General features: G+C 42.5%; 1 protein-coding gene across 1 annotated transcript in view; it reads right to left on the bottom strand.

Moving 5' to 3' along the window:
* MAP1B (microtubule associated protein 1B) overlaps positions 1-22,185 on the bottom strand; it is a 93,961-nt gene extending 71,776 nt beyond the window's left edge. The window contains exons 1-2 of the mRNA XM_082373183.1: positions 21,812-22,185; positions 13,227-13,328 (exon numbers count right to left, since the gene is read on the bottom strand). Coding sequence (XP_082229309.1) covers positions 13,227-13,328; positions 21,812-21,995 — 286 coding nt within the window. The 5' untranslated portion in view covers positions 21,996-22,185. The remainder of the gene's footprint in view (positions 1-13,226; positions 13,329-21,811) is intronic.
* Between the last annotated feature and the right edge of the window lie 2,704 nt (positions 22,186-24,889).

Here is a 24,889-nt window from a genome sequence, read left to right as displayed (position 1 = left end):
ACAAGCAATATATATTTGTGAAATGAATAGACTGCGTGTATATGTTTTTATGCACTGTTCAGCCAAGCAAGTTATTGGATCCTAAGAATTCCAAAGAACTTTATACTAACAACACATCTTGCTTCTACACGTTGGCTATGCATATCAACTTTCCAGGCAAACCATTTTTTTTAAATATGTAAATGACTTTTTTCACTATGGGTTGGTATTATATCAGAGTACTGAACATAAAAGGAATCTTAGAGGTAATGAAACTGAAATTAATAAACGCTAAGTAATATGTCCACAACAGCACAATCTACTTAGCAGTAAAACTGGGATTGGAACACATTTTCTATCCCTCACCTCCACCCTCCAAAGGTTCTATCCATTGCTTCTCAAGACACTGGCTCTTAATCAGAGCTTCTAGGTTACCAAGTCTCTGAAAGTAATCAATAGTCTGTAAATAAACATTTTGCCACACCTCAATGTTTAAAGGAAATCTGCAATAAAGAAATTGTTTGCAATATAACTAATCACTACAAATTTTCAGATTTTTTATGCAGCTTATTTGTCAAGCCTAAGAGCTAATTATAGTTTCTCAAACCCATGACACCGCTTCTTCGTTGTCATACACATACTAAGCCAGTACTATGTGCCAGGCACTGTTCTACGGTTCTTTATTAAGGGACATTAGCCTAAGGCCTCCTTAGTTCTGTGGTTATGACCTAATTGCATTCCTTTTCTCTTATCATTCAGTTGCGACTGGGAAAAAGCCATTTCTGAAAAGTCAGAATCCTGAAAGATTAAAAATCTAGCCCTACGATTACTTGACTCAAGGTCTTTGGTCTCCATTTTTTTCATTCGAAATAGGTTTTTGTTTGGTTAGTTGGTTTTTTTCTTTTCCTTCTTTTTAAGTTGTAAGTTAGAGCTTGGGTTTTTTGTTTTGTTTTGTTTTTTAACAACTAGTTTCATATTTTTGATGAGTCTGCTTACCAAGCATAGAAAATCCATTTGCTGGCTAAAGGATCCCAAGAACAGAAATTTCTATCTGATGATGGAATCATATTTCTAGATGACCCCAGAGTGAGTCAATTTGCCAAATTATTTCATCTATATTTATATGCTGGAATGTTATTCCAAAGGCTCCAAATAGTCTCTGTTCTATGTATAAAACAATAAAACGAAAATAAGACACAGTATAATAATATGTATAACGAATACATAATATAATGCTTCTTTAAAAAGCAGACAACAATCTTGTCAGATGTTTTAAAATAACCCAAACCGGCATTATTTGTAGAAAAGAAAACTGTGATTGGAGAGTGGGGAGGGGCATATTAGGAAAAAGGGTAAGAAAAAGAAAAGAGAAACGGGGGAAATAGATGACATTAGATTAGAAAAAAAGGCTTGAGTGATACAGATGACAAAACAATGGAAGTAAAGGAGGTAAACCCACATGAAATGTCACTTTTTCATCAACGGATATTTACTTGGCTGTTGGAATGCTTCTTTAAAGAGGAAAGATGTTTTTGAAATAATGTAAAAGCAAAGTCATTCACGCACACACATATAATTACATACGTGCATGTAAATGTTTACACAATTTTAGCCACACAACCTGTCTATTCCCAGATCCAAAGCTATTCTAGACCATCTAAAAGCACAGGCCATAAGCCTTTAAAAATAATCTCACTTCTCATTTCCTTTACCACTTGGTTGGGTTTTTCTGTTTATTAGCTCATGAGGAGGGATATGGTGTAATGGAGAAGACAGTTCTCTATTTAAAAAATCATGTTTTCATATGCAAGAGACACAGGAAGCAGGAAAAATGGTGAGGACTTAGGAGTGGGGTGTAGTAGTTGTATATATAACAGGACAATGTAAATGCAGTGGGCTAACACATATTTTGCAAAGTCACATTTTGTGAAGCTACCTAGAAGACTGCCGTCGTCTCTTTCTCCACTCTCCCCTTCTTTCCCTACAGCAGTTCTGAGCTCCACTGCAATATTTAGATCCAATAACTCTTCTTCAAAAGCAGTGTAACTACCGGGGACATCCGATGTCTTATATAGAAACACAATCATATTAGTATTGAGGTGGCCATTTGGCTAGCTCAACATAAATGGTTTGCTCGCTAATGTTTCAATAACAAGAACTTGCTTCTAATCAGCACACCCCTGTGTAGATGGTGTAGTCACCACTGGCGTTTGTAATGAGGACCCGAAGCACAGGGGACTTTCCTCCTGAATTATCTAAGGAAGACTCACTTAGATTGTTCTGAGCTTGGGTTCCAAGTAGGTGTCAAACAAAGTGTGTTCTCTTGTGTGAGTGCATCTCTCTTGGCCCATGCTTCAATAAAATGCCAATATTTGCCCCAAAAGTACAATAGTTATTTATTAAAAACTCCCTTTGAAAATATCACCGTAATCGGAAGGAAAAAGGAACAACAGATTTCTAAGGGCATGTTTTCCATACGTTGTTTAAATATATCATGAGCTAAAGAAATAAATTTGGTTTAGGAATTCTAATTCTAGATAAATTTGAGGGTATATATAAAAGAAAGGACTGTATAACTAGATTCTAAAACTTTCAAAGAATAATAATCCCACAAGGAATTACTGGCAACTCTCTATTACCTAGTATATTTGATTAACCGGACCACCGGTCTTCTCATCCATAGAGATATTATCAGTAATGTCTTTGGTACAAAGATTATTTCATTTGGGTTTTAGAACACTCTGTGAGGTTTGCTGTAAAAATATTACACATAGGTCTTAGGAAGTGAATTAAACATTTTTTGCAAACATGATCAAATTAGGGAGAGGACAGATTGAAATTGTTCCCTCAAAGGTTATTAGATACCAAGAGTCAATCACATGACACATTACCATAAAAATCACTTTCCCTTCTGGACAATCATGGTTTTCTGATAATGATTACCTGCATGCAAGCTGTACACTGTCAGTAATAATTTGATTTGAGCGTTGCTTCCCAAAGGTGTTCATATCTGCATGTACTGACTTGTTAAATTGTGTTGTGCTAATTGATGGTTCACATGACAAGATATGCATAGCTGATCATGCTTATTAAAATGCAGGCCATTCTCAATTATCCAGAACAAACGAGGTCCCTGGCACTTTTAATACACTCAATCTACAGATTATCCCCAGAACTCAGGAGGTTTAGTCTTCAGCCTCCTTCCAAAGATCTGTGAATAAGTAACTAATCTGAAGCTCAATGCAGCACCAAACATCAACGTGGAAATTCTAATTTTAATGGAAAAAAAATGGAGCTATTTCCTATTTGGCATTACGTAGACAAAACGCTCAAGAATTTGACTTCTGAAATACTTTCCATGCAGGTGTTTGGCATCGTGCAAACACGATTAAGTTCTGTCTTGTTTGGTCTGTCTGCAAGGTAAAGACAGATGGGAAAAGCCAAGGGCCAAGAATTACCAAACTGGGAAGTCAGCCTGAGTGTCATAAAGCCGTGCATCTTCCCCTAAAATTAATAATCCTAGCAGATGCGACAGGCAGATTTTCTAAACTAAATTTGTTCACTGACATTTTAAAACTTGGATTAAAAGCCACTGTAAGCTAAACACAGAACAGGACAAATTCCCTTCTACATTTTACAGATGAGACAATTTAGTAAAAATCCATGAATCATGGAATACAAAAACTGGAAGGGACTCAGAGATCACTTAGTCCATCCTTTCCCAAATTGTGTTCTAGAGAAATTTAGATCCCTGGGAGACAGCAGCGGTGGAAGTGACAGGTCAAACAGGTTAAGGACATTTACGGTTATACAAAATTAAACAAGTTTATTTACACGCAGTTACATACCTTATGGCTCCTCAAAACGTAAGATCTAGTATGCCATAGTTCCCAGATTTATTTCACCATGGCATTCTTCCCCACTGACTATCTATTAATATTTTACAGAACTAACAGTTGGCAGAACAAAGCTTCGGATACCCCAATCTAGTCCAGCCCCTTTGTTTTGCAAGAAGGGGAAAGGCCTCACAGCAACTTTTCAGGGGGCTACGTGGGCGACAGTAATTTCAGGTGTGGCCCAGAGCTGCTGACTAGGTCAGCCTTCGAGGACTCTCTGGAGGGGGGCGGTCCTGGGAAGCAGCTCACAACAGATGTCCCCTCCCTGCTCTCTCCGAAGTGTCCCTTCTAGCCTCGGGGCAGTGAACCGATTACTTAAGATTTATTTCCATAAAACCTTTCACTGCCACAATCTCTCCCAAGTGTCTTCAGAGTCTGCCAATGGATAATTTTCCAGCACTCAAAAGATGAAGACAATTTTGAAATCAAGCCTCTACATTTAGTTCAGCAGTTCTGTTCTCACATGCTCTTTTTTTTGGGAAGGGGAGGAGAGAGGGGGAAGGAATCCTAAAACTTTCAATCTTTTCATAATTAAATTAAAGGGCTTACAATGTAGCTCCAAACTAGGGAATAATTAATTCAGTATGAATCCAAATTTCTTGATCACAAAGGGAATCCAGTACATTAGATCTGTTGTATTTATGCCTCAATTTGTATAGATAATAAGATTTTAGTGCATATTTTTATGCCTGTATATTTTTTTAAATAGCTTGAACAAAAAAATTTACAGAAGGATTCTCTCCTGCAAAATTCTCATTTGACACATTATTATACCCTGACTTGTTCTGTTAGTTATCTTATTTTCACGCTCAATTGTAAACAACTCCCAGGAACTGCCACGTAGATATTTAATGACAGACTGGCTGATACTAGGACACCTTCTCAAAAGACATAATGTGAAAAGATTATCTCCTTTCCAAATACGATAAGGTATCCCTCCCTCCATCTCTCTCTCACTCTCTCTCTCTGTCTTGGATGCACACAAACATTAAAGGGGAGGAGTTCCATCAATCAGTCTTCATGCCTATTTCACTGGTCTTTTTTTTTTACACAGGTCTACACTTCCAGATGAGAATTCAGAATGCAGAAAACAACTGCCCAAAATGGCTGAGGAGCTCTGTACCAAGAGAGTGTCGTCAGCCTGAGATGCAGAATTTATTCCGTCTTTAGTTTTATTGCTATCAAGTTAGCGTCCCCAAATGTGACATTTCCACCGACTGACATTTCTGGAACCAAAAAGCAACACCTGTATGCAGCAGCATCCTAGGGACAAGGTGCACCAAAATGCGGTGCCCCTCCGGGGAGCGGCTGTCCCTTCCCCAGACTATCCACGTGAGATGGGAACAGGGAATCTATGAATTTGGTCCAAAATGCTCCACTGTGCCTCACTTACTCACAGCCTGCAATGAAAATCAGTTTGATCAGGAAAGAAAGGGCCAGCAAAGGGCAGGATTAGAGGGCTTTCCAAATCAAGGCAATCCTAGGGATGTTCATATTTTATATCAAACCCTCAGGTAATTAACTCCATAAGGCAATTTTTAGAGGCAATTCAGTTTGCGTCTTTAAAATGAGCAATGCTGTAACTGCGGAAAGGAGCCACATCTCATAGAACGCCACCTTCCCCAGGCTTTTAATGCTCATTTTTAATTAGATAATTTTACTTTTAAATCATATGTAGACTCTCGTATTGCATTTTCTGCAAGCAGCCACCTCTGTAGTCCTGACTGTAGGCAAGTCTACGACATGGGTTAGAAAAGTTTATTTAAACAACATTATTTTTGTCTTGTGTTTATGTTAATTTCTCCAGTCCCTGTGGCCCACTTTTAAGTGCACGTCCCCAGGGGCACTTCTTACTTTCTCACATTTCTCTAGGACCAAGGAAATCTGACTTCACATGCAATAGAAATTACCCTTAGACCGCGGCAGAGAAAACAAAAGGCGTAAGCCCTGGAGTATGATGTTTGGAGATACTTGATGGTTGCCTGGGTAGCGTTTAATTAGGCTTGGGGTGCAGCTGGGGTGGGATGCTGGTACCTGGGTAACCTCTGTCGCTGTGACTCAATCTCTGGTTGAACAATCAAAATGCAATGCTTGTTATGATGTCCATTTCTCACCCCTTGTCTTCTTTAGGAATTTGACTAAATCCACCCCCGCGCCCCTCCTCCTGTGTCTGTCTCTCTCACACGCATGGTTTTTAAATTAAGGAAACACTCTTTGTTAGTGTCTTTTAAAGCTGTGAATGACGTATTTTCCCAACTAACTTATAAGCAGTGGGGATTCCTAATTCTTCCATAGATCCCTTTACAAATTCCTTGCTTATTCCTAAACACTCAGAAATATTACTTGACTTTTTAAAAAGAAATCTACTAGCTTATGCTTTATTCCTCATCTTCCACCATCATTTCCAGCATGTTTTCATAGATGCTGAACAAAACATCCTACAAAAAAACAAAAGCAGGCAGTAAAAATTAAAGGGACTGTACTTGCTGGTTGCTGTGTGGTGTGCTTTAAAAACAAACAAATACACACCCACCACAGCAACAAATCTAGCAAAGACCATGGGCTCTCTTTGGTCTCTGGAAATGAAGACAAAAGCACTGACATTCAGCGTAAGATGCCGTCCTTGGTGGGCGACGGTAGCAGCTGTTCTGGGATGCACCCAGTGAGATTTCATGGCGGGGTTACTGACAGTCCCCAAAATGGCTACTGGGCCCGGGCAGCCAATTTTCTGCTACCTTCCTGCCTGTGCTTGTCTATGTTGAGTGGTTCCGCAGTGCCCATTAGGAACTGCTTGAGAGCCATTACAGCCGGCAGAGTAAAGCATCCTTCTGACTCTGAAAAAAAAGTGAGATCTAGGGTGGTCTGAATGAGCCGTCATTAACAACCCTGGGGAATGAAGGCACCTGCACAGGGCAATGAAACACCATTTTATTCCTCTGGCCACACTTGCACCAGAAAAAGAAAAAAAAAAAAAAAAAATCACATGCGCTGTAAGGATCTATGGACATAAAGGATCGCCAAATTTCAAAGCTGAGCAAACTGCAAACCTCACAGGAATTAACGCCTGTATTGCATACACTACCAAATTCCGGATCTTCTCCTTGGAAAGTCTGGACCTCTCACTGTTTCAAAGGAATGCGGGTGGGGCGGGGGGGCGGGAGGCAAGCGGGCAGTTTGGGGCAGCGTGTGAATGGGAGCACTTGGGGGGAGCACGAAGCTGGAGGGGGCGGGAAGGCCGAGGGCAGGGGGCGAGTGGAGAAAGGCGAGTGATTTGCATTAAAATGGGAGTCCCCCTTCCCAGGCAGGCGGCATTGACCTCAATGGATGTTAAACAGAGGTCTGGTTACGTCAACAAAACTAAGGCTCTTTATTTGCCATTTTCTTCTAAGACCAGGATTCCTCCCATAACCTCATATGATGATGCAGTGAGAAAAGATGAGCCCGGTGGGCATGTGAGCAAGTGCCTGTACCTGTGCGTGTGCATGTGAGAGAGAGAACAGAGGATAATGCATCTGCTTTCCCTTGGAAATCACAGGATCCCTGAGGGTCGAGTCAGCCGCTCGAATGCAAGTGAACGTGTATTTGTGTGCTTTATCTTTTAAAGGTTGGGAGCAGGGCTGAAAACACATTCATTACTGGCTGTTATAGGGGGCTTGATATATTCTAGGCACATACAATTAGGCTATAATTCTGTACAACGACAGACTAAACATACAAGTCTAGGCAGAGAAAGAAGATGACTACAAACATTCTTAGACCTTTTCTAAGAGCATTTTAGTATTTTCTTATCATTCTACCAGCAAACGTTGTAAACCCTTGACTCTTCAACGTCAAAGGGAGGAAGGGATTCTCATGACTTAAATTCAAAGGGCTTGATTTTAATTCTCCGTCAAAAACCAATCTTGAGGCAAGATATATTTAGCAGTCACTCAGCACAAATCTGTGGTTTATTTACCTTCCAGAGAAAAGGCGTGGATTCTTAAACAGAACCACCCATATACACATTGCAAAGTCAATCACACCGCATGAAGCTTTTTTGTGAATGCGACCTAGGAGTTATAAAACTAGGGACAAAATGTAAATATACCAAAGTCTTACTATTTATTCAGTTGACTAAGAAAATAAGCCATAAGAAATCTCAGTTTCTTAAAACTGGAAAAGTCTATAGTCACTTGTTGTTTGGAGAGAAAAGAAGAGAGAACCGAGGGGTAGGAGGGATCGTAAGACGTCACCCGCGGACAGATCATCACAGCGAGAGGGCAGGCTAGCAACCTCACCCACATCAGCATCCTCAGAGAGGCAGCAACAGGACCACTTTGCACATGGTCTTCAACCCTGCCCTACGGTCCTGCTATGGCAGCACCTTAATGCATCACCTCCATTTCGCTCTCACACCCAAAGGACCTTCCTAAACTCAGCCAAAGAATGTTGCTGTCTCCTGCACATAACCAGCAACTATGTGCCTTCTGATAATGTCAATGGCAATTGCTTCTCTGAGAAACACCTTTCATACAAATTTTTTAATTATTACAAAAAGGAAGCCAGCCAATATCTAAAGCCACTATTTCCCCTAGATAATAATAATCACCAAATATACAAATCTGATAGATTTTCAACAAGGGCCACAATTTTAATACTAGCTTATGTTTATTGTTTTACCATGTGATAAGCACTGTTTCAAGATCTTTATACAAATTAATTCATTTGATCCTCATGAAAACTCTATGAGGTAGAAGCGATCATCTCTGTTTTACAAACAACAAAACTGAGGCATAGAATGGTTAGGTAACTTGTCAGAGATCCCACAGCAAGTAAGTTTTAGAGCTAGGATCCAGAATCTGCATCATGCTCTGTTGCTGGTGAGGATTTAGGTTAACAAAAATGTTGAATTACTTTTGCAGGCAGAAGTAGCAAAATGATGGAAAAAAAGACTGAAATTAATTTTCATTCTGGTGTCCCTTGTCCTAGGAATGCTCTACATTTGTTTGTTGTTTTGAAATGATGTTTGTCTAACACAGGCAATCATGGGACACTTTCTATAACCCTAGGAGATAGTCCTCTCTATTGTTAGGGACAGACAGATCTAAAGTTAAGTTAGGGAAAGAAGCAAATAGGAATGGAGAATGAAATAAATTCCATTCAGCATGGTGAATAAATTCCATTCACCTAGCTCTACTCTCGTGGTAAGATTTATCAAAATGATTCTCATCGAACACAATTAAGGTACAAAAAAATACTGTAATATATAAACAAAAATTTTACAATAGTATTTGAATTTGTACATATAAGGAAATATAAGACTATTCCTCTATTTTGAAAAGACTCAACTGTTGAACTTTGACTTGAATGAAAAGACTGGGGGGTGTTCATGAAAGAATACATAACCTTTTCTCTCAAGATAACTGGGTCTCACTTGAACCCTGCTTAGATGTGGCCAGGAGTGGTGTTACACCAGGGCTAATCAGCAGAGACCTGCCCTGGGAACAGAGACGTCTGTTGAAGGATATTGAGGAAGTCAATGCTGCAACAGGTTTGAGTGAGTAAGATGACCCTTGATGACTGACTATTCCAAGAATTAGAGTATGCCAGACTTGGACGGCACTTGGTGATCCCAGAGCTCACATTCTGGGGAGCTGGAGGACCCATCACCTCATTATTCATAGTAGATGACCTCCACCTCTGCAGAGAAAGCAACATATTCCAGCTTCCTGCTCAAAGGATATTTGTTCAAGATGACTAGGCCATTCAATCAGACCTGCAATCCTGAAGAAATAGGCCAACTGAATCTCAAAACCATATTTAAAAACTAGTACAAGACGTAAACTAGTACAAGGGAACAAATCTGACAAATCTGGCTGTGCTGCTCGCATGAGCTATTAGCTGCATTTGAGGCTATCACCGGTCTTTTATAAGGACTCTCCAATTTTTAAAAATAGCAACAGGGGTATAGTAGCATGAATGCAAAACAGATATATGAGCAACCCTAGCTCCTCATCTACAGTTGGCCCTCCGTATCTGCGGGTCCCACATCTGCAGATTCAACCAACCAAGGGTTGAAAATACTTTTCTTTAATTCCAGAAAGTTCCAAGAAGCAAAACTTGAATTTGCCACAGGCTGGCAACGATTTACATGGCTTTTAGGTATTATACATTGTATTATAAGTAATCTAGAGATGATTTAAAGTATATGAGAGGATGCATGTAGGTTATACGTAAACATCATGCATTTCATATAAGGGACTTGAGCATTCATCGGATTTGGTATCCACAGGAGTCCTGGACCAAATCTCTACAGATTCTGAGTGCCACTATACCTGTGTCATCAGGGAGGACAGTGAATATTTTATTAAAACTCTGCCAGCCTAGGCAAAGCAAAACAAAAAATGTTTGGATTTGATGCAGGGTGCTAGAGTTTGTGCTAGTCTGTATATGACTGTTAAATGCCTGCTCTTCTCACAAGAAGACAAGAGTAAGCAAAGCACTGACTGTGCTTTTTTGTTCATCACTGTCTGTTCACCTTCCCCACCCCACAGGGCCTGGCACACTGTAGGTGCTATTTAGGTATTTTTTAATTGGCTGAAGGAACAGCTTTATTTTTTTAGAGGTTTCAACCTTCATCTTGTTCCTTGCCTCTAAGTTAACTCAGACTCTTGAAACTCTAAATGCAGAGGTTCAGCTGACTCCATTTTAGGGGCCCGAGGTACATGCGTTAGCTTCTACAGACTATCAGTGAGTGGGGAAGACACACTAGATTTGAAGCCACTTAAAAAACAGATCTCAAATTTTCCCGTAAAACCCTTCAGTTTGTTCAGGAAAAGCTAAAGCCTTCTTTGGGTCCAATCCAGCGATCACCCTACGATCTCCGCTTACCCCAATATGGCATCCTCATCCTCTAACGTAACATCTCTTCTCTCTAAAACACACTAACCTGAACTGAATCTGACGTGCGCTTTTATCCTCTGTCGTAGTCTTGGTTAGAAACCTTCACCCCGCTCTGAATGCTTCCCACATAGGGCCTCACCCCCATGGCTGCATTCTGGATGCTCGGTTCTCAGAGCGGAGGCCCAGCCCTGCACAGCTGCACTCTTAGGCTGGGGAGGGAAGCTCATAACCTCTTCCTGGAGCTGGCAAGAATGGGAGGGTGCTGTGTGTCCAGGCGCCAATCTCTAGACACAGAGCCTAGCACAGCACTGCTACAACTAGGTCGGTAACCAATCTTTACTGCGGGTGACAGCAGGAAAAGAAGGGAGAATGGGCTACATGAGCCTAAGGTAGTGGTTTGTGGTGGGACCTGACCTTCCTTAGTCCACAAGAGTAATACTAGGTCCTTGGTTCAAAAATGGTTAATTCTTTAGCAATTCTTGCAGCCTTTCATTTCACAATATACTGTCATTCTATAAAGTCAAATACAAGTATGAATGAACACAATGCAAATCACAGGATTCATTTACCAAAAATAAAAAAAAAAAAAATATTCATAGTAAGAAAGCCAGAACAACCTACAGAGAAAGGATAAAAGCTTGAATTTTACATTTTGAAACATACTTGTTGGAAAAGGGTACTTCCCTTATTTTTCTTTTCATGAGATGAATTTAAAAGTCACGGAAATGTGCAAGACATAAAAAATACAATATAACAATGAGAGAAACAACCATATACTGTACCTTTACTTCAGCAAATCATGCTGTCTGATAGTCTCTGGATCATTCTTTTTGTCTCGACGCAAAGTTACAGAGCTGATTTTCACATGCCTTTACAGCAAATTTAACTTTTAATGAACCAGTTCTTGCTAAGTTTTTCTTAACACATTTACTCAACTCCATGCTTGAAAGCTACAATTCATTTGATAACTGAAAAGTATGGGATTTTATTCTAATAGCAAACTCAAAGAGAAGAACTATCCCAGTCTCATGGGCATACTGCTGCAGCCAAGTGTGACGCATGAAGGCACTGACATTCCGTAAGTGATTTCCAATCTCAGTATGTACAAGGCTAATGGAATATGATGTAATCAGTCAAAAAGGCTGAACCTCCTTGCTGGTTTTTTATCAATGCCAACAAAATTTGCAATCATACAACAAAATCATGTAAACAGAAAAGAGTGTTCTCTCTTTTACATAAAATTTAGATGATATTTAAGAAATAAAATGCAAAACAGTATCTGTGATAGATCAACGGCAGAGCTTTTGAGAAACACACCCCAGGGGCTTCCCTGGTGGCGCAGTGGTTGAGAATCTGCCTGCCAATGCAGGGGACACGGGTTCGAGCCCTGGTCTGGGAAGATCCCACATGCCGTGGAGCGACTGGGCCCGTGAGCCACAATTGCTGAGCCTGCGCGTCTGGAGCCTGTGCTCCGCAACGAGAGAGGCCGTGATAGTGAGAGGCCCGCGCACCGCGATGAAGAGTGGCCCCCGCTCGCCGCAAATAGAGAAAGCCCTCGCACAGAAACGAAGACCCAACACAGCCATAAATAAATAAATAAATAAATAAATGCCTTTAGAGACTATATTACAAAAAAAAAAAGAATGGCCCAAAGACAATTTTAGGTGATATATGGATGGCCTTTTTAAAAAAAAAAAAAAGAAACACACCCCAGGTTTAGAGTCTTTATGGGCAAGTAACTCTGTTCATAATCCTCAAATGTGACTAAGTGGGAGAAGTATGGGTCACAGCTCACATGAGGAAGACAAGGTGGGTGAGTCTGCCTACATCCCCAGGCCCAGAGGCACAGGTAGACTACATCCCCAGTGAAGCGGCAGCATCTTCATAAATGACAAATGTTTGTGTCCTTACCTTTAATTATTCTGTAGTATTCTTTTTCATCTCTGAAAGAAAGGCTATTTTAACAGTAGTTTGGAATTTCAGACTCTTTTACCCACACTAAGTAGGTGATAATGCAATGACGAAAATGATCATGTATATTTCATTGAGATAGAAAATGCAGAAAAGCAGATATTTCATTTTCTTGAGAGGGAAGGGCAGTTATGAAATTCTGGGAGCATCCAATTTGTATTCATAACTTCATGTGAGTAAAATTAACGTTTAAATAGTTTACAAACCCTTAAGCTCAGAGTACAGTGAGATAAATATGAAAAAATTTTTTTAAATTTACCCTAGAACTTAAAAACTTTTAAGACGCCACAAAATAGAAACCCACACAGTGACAACTTAAGAGTTAGTTGACTTTCCTAAAATATGGCTTCTTGCTAACCTAGTTCATAATAACAAACACAAAGAATCCTTTAGCAATAAGAGGAAATCTTTTCCATGCCCCAGGCAAAGCTTTCCAGCCAATGGCCTGTTTCTCATCCTTTCAAATTCTAGGTTGACTAATACTGAACTAAGCCTCACCTGGAACTTCAGGAGAGAATCTTGCAGAGTGTCGGGATACAAAAAGTTTCAGTTCTTGATCCAGGTTGCATTCAATCAGGTTTGTGTCCCATGATCGGATTCCTAAGGAAGGAAAGGAAGACAGATGACAGATCTCCAGTTACTCATTTCGAAGTGGTTTGGAAAGCATCACGGTAGCATTTCTCAGGCTTTAAGGAAGGATGTGGAAACTCCTTTCCTGAAGAGCGTGGTGACCAGCAGTGGATGCCCACAAAATGGGAGGGCCGGGGAAGTCTCTCCACCAGGCCGCAGGGGAAGGATAACTAGCAGTGTGGACTGAACTCCTGCCCCTCATAAAATGTAAATGCAGCTCTTCTGGAAGAGTAAAGGAAAACAGTTATTAGGAAAATGACAGGCTTTACTCCAGGGAGGGAGTAGAAAGGACAGGAAGATGGTGAGCCTGTAGCAGTTAGGGGGCTACCAGACAATTGCTAGCTTTCCCATGGTCCGCTTGTACGTGGCTAGAAAACGTAGAATGAGGGTGGGGAAGCAGAGATACGGAGGCTGGCATTCAAGTCCAGGGCTCTGTTTTTAAAGATTTTGCAGTGTGCATATGCATTTTGTGTGTGTATCTGGTTACTTTTCTTTACCCCTCCCATTCTTGACCTTGATTTCTCAACCCCTAGATATCAATCAAAATTTGTGTGATCTTTGCTAAGAAAGCTGGATCTCAATCTTAAAAGACGTGGCCTCTCTGTCCTCCCAGGCATTTACCTGACTAGCTTGGCAGACAGCTCTTTCATTCACAATTGTTAGTTGTCCTGAATTTTCTTATCCAGAGGCAAAGAAATGTGGCAACATTTTATATTGTATAAAACTTCTACAGAGTTGAGGGCCATGAACTGTCTATTCTCACAAAAGTTCAGGCTTCTGTTCACAAGACTGGAAGCTGGGGTGAGAGGAATGCGAGGGTAAGGAGTGCTGACGCCCTACCTCCCTCATCTCTTTCTGCTTCCTCTCTCCTGACCTTCCAAGAGAGATGGCTAAAGGGTAGAGCAGAGGTGGGAGTCCAGGGGAGCAGGCCAGGTGAAATTGGGGAACCACAGAACTGGGAGTGTGTGTTTGTTTTTCATGTATTTTTATATCTTCCCAAATAGACGGCTCATGGTAAGAGCCATTACGTAGGTAGTATCCTTGATTGTACCCCTGCATGGAACATCCTCAATTGCCGGAAACAAACCTCTGGAACAACAATCATTATTGCCTATCTACTAAAGGCAGGAACTTGAACCTCTAGGGGTACCACACAGGTAAACTATCTCTAAATAAACACTTGGTCATTTAATCATTTTTGCTGGTCATTAGTCATGCATACAGACTTGGGAGTATAAATGGCAGTGTGTTATTTAAACACACCTCTTAAATCCTTAAGGCATACGTGCATTTACCCCCATTTAAATCTTGTTCAGTTTTCCTGTCTTGCAAAGAATGAAGGTAGATACACACACACACACAGACTACAAAGATTCTGGAAACTGAGTTGACTACACATCTAAAATATCTTCAGATGATACACCAAACACCTTTACGAATATGAGAAATATTTTCAAATAGATGTACATCTACTACATAGAGGCAGAAATTTCTCATACAATCTTTGGGAAGAATTCAGGTGTGCAAGAGTTAACATTCCTAAAGAGAGGCTAAATTACAGGGAGAATTTTATGGGTCTCCCTGGAAACATTAACAGTCTCAGTTTGCATTTGTGCTAATGGAGTATTTAAATTTTAACAAGAAAGGCACGTTGTGATTTTGCGGATCTTTTTCATGCAGAAATGATAAATGGGGTTTTTTTTGTTTGTTTCACAGAAAGCCTGACAGGTCGAGAGGCCTGAATTCATTAGAATATTTTACTTCCACGTGTATATATACTGTGTATTCGGCTAGCATGGAAAATCATCGAGCTCCTGTCTGAGCTGCTTAACTGGAAATTGTTGACCGGATTATCTGTGCTCCAGGTCTGAGCTCCACTTTGTCTTCAGGCCTTGTCAAGTAGGGTCAATAAAGTTAATAATGAACATATGTATTAAAATTAAATTCGTATAATTTTTCTGCCTTTGTTCTAAGAAATGTCTAAATTGCTACATGATTTGAATGGCTTCATCTAGAGTTATACATAGACTTGTTCTTAGATTGTTGTTTGCCATTTTTCCCTTGGCTTCAATTAACTTCAATGTCATGACACATGCAGTTAAACATTTGCTTTTTATTTCATAAACTCCTGGTTCTATGATTTGTAATTTAGCAATGGAAAAAGTATGAAACAGTAGAAAAACCATTTAGTAATTTTTAAGTTACATTAGCAAACAGCTGATAATGTAACTTATACTCCCAGTGAAATTAAAAATTCAGGATTCTCTTTTCAAGGGAGCAATTTCCAGCCAAATTACGTCTTAACGATGCATCATCACTACTACCACTTATAAAATAAAGGTTACAATGGATTTACTCGTAATTTTAGTTGGAAAGGAAAAGTTTGGAACCAAGCCACTTTCTATATCAATTTTAGAAAGAAAATACTGTGTAATTACCTTGTACTTTCTACTGGATAATGTTAGTAAAGGGAAATACCACTTCTCAATGAAGATTCATATTGCATTTAGTCAGTTTATATATCGCTCCTTTGTGCCTAAGAGGAAGCCAGCAGTGGCCCCTCTAAAGTTCACAGGACAAAAAAAATGTCTTCTTTGGCTCTTCTCACATAGTCCCCTCCCTGAGTTCATGGCTGGAGGGGATAGTGGGGTGCTGGTAAAGAAGGTCTGAAGAGGCTTTCAGAAGCAGGTCATCCTGGTTTCCAGTGGGCAGTAGAAAAGCCATGGAATTTCCTGGCCCTTTTTCTGACTATCCCCCAATCCACGCCGGGTCAAGCTCTTCCCCGGGCCTTTGCTTCTCCAGCAAACTCTATCATGACTGTGCCCTTACAGGCTTACCCAGGTGGGGACAAAACAACCCCACCAGTTGGAGGAGATCAACCTCTACTTTTTAAACTGGGCCCAGAGAACATGTGTCACCCCTGGGCAGCTGGCCTATGGCTAGGCATCCTGAGAACACCCCTACCTAACCTGGCGCTGTCTTCCAGCCCTGGAAGCGAGTACTATCACTGTCTGTGTATAGCCTGATGACCAGGCGGGAACAAAGGATTATGGATTTCCATCTCAGTTCTCTGATTCCAGGGGTGGCAGTGCACAAAGGGGAGGCTAAAGTGCACATAAAGTTGACAGATGAAAAAAGGAGAAAAGAAAAGGGTGTGTGTGTGTGTGTGTGTGTGTGTGTGTGTATGTGTGTGTATTGTTGGGGGGGTGGGTATGACAGGACAAGTCAGGGTGAACAATAAGGAAGAGCCAGGTCGCCTTATTTTACATAGGTTAGATCTTGCCAAGTTTACTGATCATGCAAGCATTTTGCAGGATTATTTGATAAAACCAACAATTTTTTAAAAACACCTCTCATTTAAAGGCTAAAATCTATATCCTGAAAGAAACAATAGATTGAAGAAAGCAGAAAGAAATGACCATGCATTGTGTGCTGAAATGGTACACGGATTCTATCTGACTGCTATTTGAGCAAGTTGGTTTTCTTCCATGAGCTTTAGTTGCTCCCTCTCAGAAACAGACTTTGAATATTTTTTGCCCAAGTTCCTAAATTATTACTAAACTATAACCATAAGATTCTATTTTCAAAACTATGCTAAAACGTGATCTGAAGTCAGATTTGAATCATAAAGAAACAATTAAAACAAAGAAATGCTAAATTCCATAAGGTTTTCTTTCCTAGAGAAAAGTTTTCCTATTTTTTCCCTTGACCTAACCTTCAATTTGCTTTTTTCCTTTTGTTTTAAGCCAACAATTTGACGTTCATAATTTATATGTTATGTGTAATGCAGACAGTATCTTACAGAGTTCATCATTTCAAAGCATTGATGATAAATAATTTAGGTCTTGGCTAGCATTTCACATTAGAAGCAAGCAAAAAAAGTGATTTATAATAATTTATTTATTGGCCTAAAAGTTAGAACTTATTTAAAAAGTAAGCCTTTAGAGAACATTAATAATGACTCATCAATTTAATGACCTTAAGTTTAGTGTCTGGCTTATATTTCAGCATGGATCAAAGAACCCTTAGTAGGTAATACCAGTTAAGCAGTGCAAGCAGAAAGGCATCTGCCTTTTGACTTTGAAAAGTATGAAGATGAATATAATAAATTTAACAGTCCCCAACATTTCTTTTAATTCCCACCATGTTGTTGTTTTTTTCCTGTTGAAACAAAATGGAAATGAAACCCCAAATCTTTCCTGGGTTCTTAATTCTCTTAACCATCTTAGACTAAAAACATTCAATAAATGACATCAGAAACACTGTAATTAGCGAAACTTACATCTAAAAATCCAGGACATTAGATGTTACACACATCTATCTTTTTATGAACAAATCCTGCTGATTCCCAATGTTAACTAGAGGAAAGTTACACTCTTTAACAGTAATTGAAAACATCAAACGGACACTTTGTATTCTTTATATGTTTTAGTTTCTTTTAAAAAAATAAAATAAAGCAAAGAAAACTTTTCACAAGGCTCTAGAATTCCTTTTGCAAGGCATGGATATATGTAGTCCATGTCCTAAAATAAACAGGAGGAGTGGAGGCTCTGCTAAAAATAGGGATGACTGTTAAGTCCTTCTTGGGGACTAATTAGGAAGGGGGCAACAGAGGTGCCAAAGAGCAGTTGATGGAACAACAATGGTTTGGCATTGAGTCCTGCATAACTAACTAACTAAAGCTAGACCAGTCTGAGGAAAGTCTATTGTTTCAAATTTGAGAAGAAATGACCAGACCCTACATTATGCATTTTGAATACAGCTGAAGAAATGAGTGATGGTCTCTCTTCCTTGTGAAACCAAGCAGGACCCTATGGGGTCTTCCTGGGACAGATCCCTCCCCTATATCCTCTGCTTTAGCTCCTCTCTGAAGTACCTAGATATTAGTATCTGATGCATTACTTCCTGACTTGTTTTTCAGATGCTAAAACCACCACCAAATGGAAGAAATTAACTACTTGATGACCATGAGCACATAGTGCCCATTACCGCCTTGTTACCTCATCATCAATCAACCAGAGAATTGTGCACGAGCTCGTCACAAACCCTGGGACGCCCTCCCTCACCTTGCCTTTAAAAATGCTTCACTGAAACCCTTCGGGGAGTTCAGGGTTTTGAGCACAAACTACCCATTCTCCTTGTATTGGCACCTTACAATAAAGCTGCACTTTCCTTCACCACAACCTGGTGTCAGTAGATCGGCTTTACTGTGCGAGGGTGAGCAGACCCGAGTTTGGTTCAGTAACACCGGGTTTCATGAAGAATTTACTAAGCATCCATGCTGGGGTGTTTCAGGCCTGTTGATTTACTGCATTACCACCATCTTCCTACAGATCTATTTTCTGGACTTCCCAAAGAGCCCTAAGTCATCAAATGGCAAAAATCCAAGTCACCAGGGTCTCCAAACCCACAGAGCCTTTGTTAAGACAAGAGGGGAAATGGGAAGCAAGAGGAACAGAGGATGAACGGCTTTCCCAGCCTGCAGCACACAATCAGAGCCGAACCCCCTGGAGCATCTCCATCTTGCTTCACACAACGGGGTCCATGGGCACCAGTAACTACAGCCGTGGTATCAGAGTGACCTCTGGAGGAGGTCCAGCTGGGACCTGAAAGCTGAGGCAGCAGCGAGTCCGGCACAGGGAAACAGCCAGCCTGCCCTGTTGCTAAGTCATCTTAGACTGTCGGAAAAGCTACGGGAGCAGTATTTTCACTTAGCACTGGAAGGCCCTGCGGCTTGATCTGCATCCGAGACCCCAGGACCCAAGAGAGTGATCTCCAGAGGAAAAGCAGCATCTGTTACTGTGCGTTAGGAAATGGCTCTGCTCACTCACTTGGTTGATTCTTAATGGGATCAATACTGCCATTTCAGAGGTACCTGCAAAAACCTGACTGAATCAGTGAATTAAAAATCAGGAAGGCATGCTGACTGAAAAGAACACCTGAGGGGGCTTCTGGGATTCCAGTAATGTCTGCTTCTTGATCAGGATCATACAGGTATGTCGTTCTGTGAAAATTCACCAAGCTCCTCATTTATGACTTGTGCCTTTTCCTCTCTATATAATACATCAATAAAAAAATTTTTTTTAAAGACAGGAAGACAAATCTGAATATTATCCCTAAGCGCTAGTAGTGTAAAAATCAGTAGAGAGCACTTCACAGCGATACTTGAATGCCTCTAGTTTATCCTCAAACAGAAGCAGCTTGAATAAACCCCCCGAGAAATGGGGCACTAAAAGGATATCAGCAGAGTAACAAAGCAGGAATATAATTACATGGAAGGTGATTGCTGAACCACCTCCCTGCATGGGGCGCTGCCCACAAGTGGATGACTATTGCCTTTGTATAAAGGCAAGCTCTGAAAATTGCTGTTTGATCTCCTTGATGTTAGCTTGTCCTGCACTAACATCATGACAGGTACAGAAAACCAGTGATGCTGCAGTGCTGGCACCTCTGTCACTTATGAGTGGTGTCACCTTGAGCCGGTCCCTTTATCCTTCCTGCCTCTCTGGGCCCCCCATCTCCAAAATGGAGATGGTGGTCCCTCTCCTCGCACCACATTGGGTGGTTATGAACCTTTTATAGATAGAAAAACACTTCCTGATGTATTATTGCTTCCCAGCAAAGGTGCTGACAAATAATATTTTTTTAAAAATACAAAGTCATTGATTCATACAGTAGCCACACCCAAAATCAGTACGTGTGAAATCTTCCAAGGAGAAAATGTGCAAATAAACTAAATGAGTACAGAGCAGATTAAAGGGCTGTAGTTTGAAAATGAAGCGTTATTGAGATGCTCAAATGAGGCATTTCACTATTGACATACCCTATTCTTAAATATTGTTTTCCGAAGAAAATAACAAGACTGCTTGTTGCTCACATTCTTTTTCTTTTCTTTTTTCTTTCTGTCTTTCTTTTTTTTTTTTAATCTGAAAAGGAACATCAGTGCTTTTAAAGTTAAACAAAAGAACCAGGTCTGCAACTCCAGCCCCCACCCTGCAGCCTTTTGTTCTGGGGACAGGCGACCGTTTCCAAATGTAGAGGCAGACGACTAGCGTTTTTTTTTTTTTTCATCTAAAACGAGGTTTTTCTCTCGTCTTAAATTTATGGGGCGGTGGGGGTGGGGGGCGGGCGCGGGGAACGAGGGCTGCGTGAACGCCCTTTGTCCGCCTCGGGCTGCCGTAGAGACCGCAGTGCGGACTGCACCACGCCCACCAGCCGGTGTCTCCGGGCAGAACCGCTTCAGCACCACCCCGAGAGAATAGAGCGCGGTCTGGGCCTGCGGAGGGACCAGCGACCCCTGTCAGGGCGAGGGGAGGACTGGGACGCCGAGGGTAAAGGGAAAGGCAGAGGACAGACTGCCTACCCGGGGACTTCGAGCGCAACAAAGCCGGGCTGGGGAGAGGTGGGGGCACGTAGCACCCCCAAGCCCTGGCGGAGCGCACTCCCGGCCAGCCGCGCCCACTGGGGGCGCCGCAGTGCGGGGGGCAGGTGCGGCGGGCGGGGGCACTGCGGCAGCCCGGGTGGGGCTGCGGGGCGGGTCGGTCAGCGCGCCCGAGGCTGCGCCCGCCGGACCCTCACGGCCCCGCCCAGGGTTCCCGGCAAACCGCTATTCGGCCTCTGCAGGGCGCGCCCATAGTGCGCGCACCGGGCGAGGCGCCGGCCCCCCCTGCGGGCCTCCCGCCGGCCCCCTCCCTAAGCCATCACTCCCGAAGCCGAGAATTTTAGAAGAAGAAGCCCCACCCCACAACTTGGGGGTCCCATTGTCCTTGCTAAAAGCTGCAACCAAGGCCCCAGGGGCGGTAGCGAGGCAGGCGCCGTCTGGGAAGGAGGCGCAGGCGGTTCTCCATCTCTGCGTCCCGGGGGGTGGGGGGGGAGCGGGCGTGGCCCTAGGACTAGCCTAGTCATTCCAAGGAAAGAAAAGATGGGGAGGTTTTAAGCCAGCAAAGGCACTTCTCGGGGGCTGAGGTGGTTGTGGTGAGAATGATTCCCACGCGAGCCCTGGCACATGGTACTTCAGCCTGGGGTCTGCCGGCGAGGGGCAATCCCAGCATTTTGCGGGGGTGAGAGGGAGGCTGAAAGGAGTGGTCGCATCAGCGCCCCCCCCCCCCACCTTTGGTTTCCTGCGGTTGCGGCTTTATTGTGGCCTCTGCCCCTTTGACACCTGCATCTCATTTAGCGGGAGAGGCGGCAGCCAGCTGGGATCTGCCGACCCAGCCTGGTAACGGATCCATCAAGATTAGGAGAAGCTCTCCCACTGCGTCTCAAATCTGATAATTCAAATTATTCTCCGAAATGAGCCCAGAAAAAAAAGAGTCTGGACCGAGTGTGGGAAGTAGCGGGGAAAGACATGGGCGCGGGGCGTGCCGGAGGAGAAAGGTGGCCGTCGCGCCCTGGGTGGGGTCGCGTTTGCGCGTCTCCCCAAACGCGTCCCCTCGGGGCGCAGGGCCTCTTACCAAGTTCGATGTTGCCGATGGCGCGTCGCAGGTGCTCCTCGGTCACAATCTCGCCGACGACCACCAGCAGGTAGAACTTGCTGTCGAGGAAGCGATGCGACAGGCTGGGCGAGGTGGTCGCCGCCGGGCTGGTGATGCTGCCGGACGGCTCAGGCTCGGTGGCTTCCACCACCACGGTCGCCATCCTGCCGGCTTGCTATGCCTCGGCGAAGTGCCGCGCTCCAGCCGCTCCTCTCCTCTGCGGCAGGAGAAAGGATTATCTCCGAAGGTGCAGTCTCCGCTCCGCCCCCTGCGTCTCCCCTCCTCCTGGCGCTGCGCGCCGCCTCCCCCTCCGCCCTCTCCTAGAGCGCGCGGCGGAGAGGAGTGGGGAGTGAGAGAGGCGGGGAGGCGGCGCCTCTTTTATATGGAGACTAGGCAGGGAAGCGGGGAGGAGGAGGAAGAGGAGGAGGAAAGGACCACCCGGCACATCCTCACGGGGTGGCTGCCTCCGCTCTTCCAGCCGTTGGCCCAGGGCTGATGTCATCTGCAGCAAATCATCTCGCCCGCGGCCCGGAAGCTGGAGGGACGAGATGTGCGGACAATGGTCAGGGCAGGGCCGCGAGTCAAGGGGCAGGAGGACTCTAAGGGGGGAAAACACTCCCAACCTACACCCCACACCACACCCACCGCCCGCTGCAAACCCTCACCCCCGCTGGTGCAGGAGAATGGGATGGGTTTCCGTTTTCAGAGTCGGGATATTTTACCTTGTCCGAGGTGCACAAGTCAGGTCTCTGCCTTGTGTCCCATCTGCGTTGAAGCCAGGTTCTCAGGAGCTGTGTTAGCACAGCGGACGTGGGGCTGAGGGTACCCCGCCCGGGAAGATGGAACCTGTCTCTTCTTTGATGTGAATTCAGGAAGACATATTTACCAGTATTCACCACCTTCACTGTAAAGAATACATCAAAAATGCAAAACCTAAGCTTACCATTGTTCAGGCTTTGGACCTTACTCTGCAGGAGCCACTGATGAAAAAGTACTGGCTTTGTGGTGCTCGTGGGAAATGAGAAGAATGCAGATGCATTATTCCAGATACAGATTTTTCTTAATAATATGCTGAACAGATATGAGGCAGAACAAAGAATAAAGAGAAGATACTGTCTCTACCCAGCAGGATTATAGTGACTATAATATACTTTTCAGTTCCTTGGGGAACACACAAGAAAAATTATTTCATGTGACAATGATGTCTTTTAAAATACATGTAGCATTGGGAATTTTTATTGTCTTTGTCTATATTTAGAAGAACTCATAAAAATGTTGTTTAAAGGCAGCCCATCTACAACCATTTCTACAAACATACTGAACATACTGAATATAGCTTCTGTCCCAGGAAGGGGGAGGTGGTGGTGAAGAAGGAACAAAACATGCAAACACAGTACTATCACAAAAGACTGGGGGATAAGAGGCTTAGGAAGAGGAATGGATGGAAACTAGAGTAGTCAATATAGTTTTAGTACTAGAATGCATATTAGTAAAAAAAAAAAAAAAATCACCTGGATATAATAAGACTTCCAAAATAGCCCATGGTCTTAGCTGTTAACCACCCTGACTTATTGATAATGTACTCTTTGCTCTTAGCTCCTTCCTGAAACCCTGACACGGTCCTGGCCCCATCCTAAATGCCAGTCTGATCAGTGGGGACTAAAGATACCATCTGGCCCAGAGCACTTGGGGTCTGTGACAATCTTACTGGTGAGCTGCATTCACCAGTGAGCAGTGACAAAGAGTTTCCAAGTGAGATGGTAACAGATCACATTTTGGTCAAGAGAAGGCATTCAATTGCTGTTAGAGAGATGAGGAAGGCACCAAAGCCCATAATGGGGGGAGGAGATATGGCGAGGACCACTGTTTTCCAATTTCAGGCTTGGAATTAACGTCAGCTACTGATTGTCTTCCATTTCTCTGAACCACCATTACTTTTATTTATGTAATAGTTTTCATTAACTCTATTTCTTTTACTTAAATTTATTTTAAATGAAATTCTTTATTGCTGTATAGATGGAAACACTAATATTACTATAATTAGGAGGTATCCTTAAGAATAAACATAATGAAAATAAGTAATATGATAAAATTCCTGCTATACACTGTTGTTATTTGCTCAAGACTCTGACCCTGAGGTGTGCCCTAAGTTAAAAACAGAGATAGCAAGTGTTAGAGAGGTATTAAAGACATACTAGCACCTGAGTCATTCTCCGTTGTCATAACAGAAGGTTGGATGAAAACAACAGAAGAGCCTTCTTACTGTATGAGTTCGTGCAATTAAATGCCATGACCATGAACCACCTACATCATTACCCACACTTTGAAAAAGAGACAAAATGGAAGAACACAGACTAGAGATGCTGACTGCCACTGTAAAACTTTGTAACTTTGGGCAAGTGACTTATTCTTATCTTCAGTCTCTTCATCTATATACTGGGCAGAAAATATTTACAACTGTGTGAGTAACTACGTAAGAGAAGAGTAAATGATATAAATGTAAATGCCTAATACAGCGATTGGAATATAGTAAGCACTTAAGACATGATTGATGAATAGACCTGTTTTGACCAAGTTTCTCAGATAATGAAGTAAAAGCACCCTTACAAAATGTGTAAGTGACATCAAGTTGGGCACAACTACCAACACCTCTGAAACAAGAATTGAATATTAAGTGACACTACAAACTAGAAAAGTAGTTGCTCCCATCCCCATCTCAGGAAAAAAAGATACAGTCCTAAGGAAGAAGGGGAAAACTAACTTATAAGAGTACCTGTGTTAACTGCTGCCACTTGATATTACCTGGGTGTCCCAAAGGCCCCTCAGGCTCAACATGCTCCAAACCCAAATTATCTTTGCCCTCCAAACCTGATCCTCTCTCTTTTCCTATTTCAGTGAATGGTATCACCACCTATCCTGTGATCAAGCAGAAACCTCACAGGCATCTTGGACTCCTTCCTGACTCTTAGCCCCATGTACAATTTAGCATGGAGTCTGGTCAATTTTACCTCCTAAGTATCTTTTCAATCCTTCTACTTCTTTCCACTGTCCCCATCC

This window comes from Balaenoptera borealis, assembly GCF_965194805.1.
Source record: "Balaenoptera borealis genome assembly, chromosome: 2".
NCBI lineage: Eukaryota > Metazoa > Chordata > Mammalia > Artiodactyla > Balaenopteridae > Balaenoptera > Balaenoptera borealis.
Note: the sequence above shows the minus strand (reverse complement) of the source record. Positions and strands in the feature narration are given on the sequence as shown.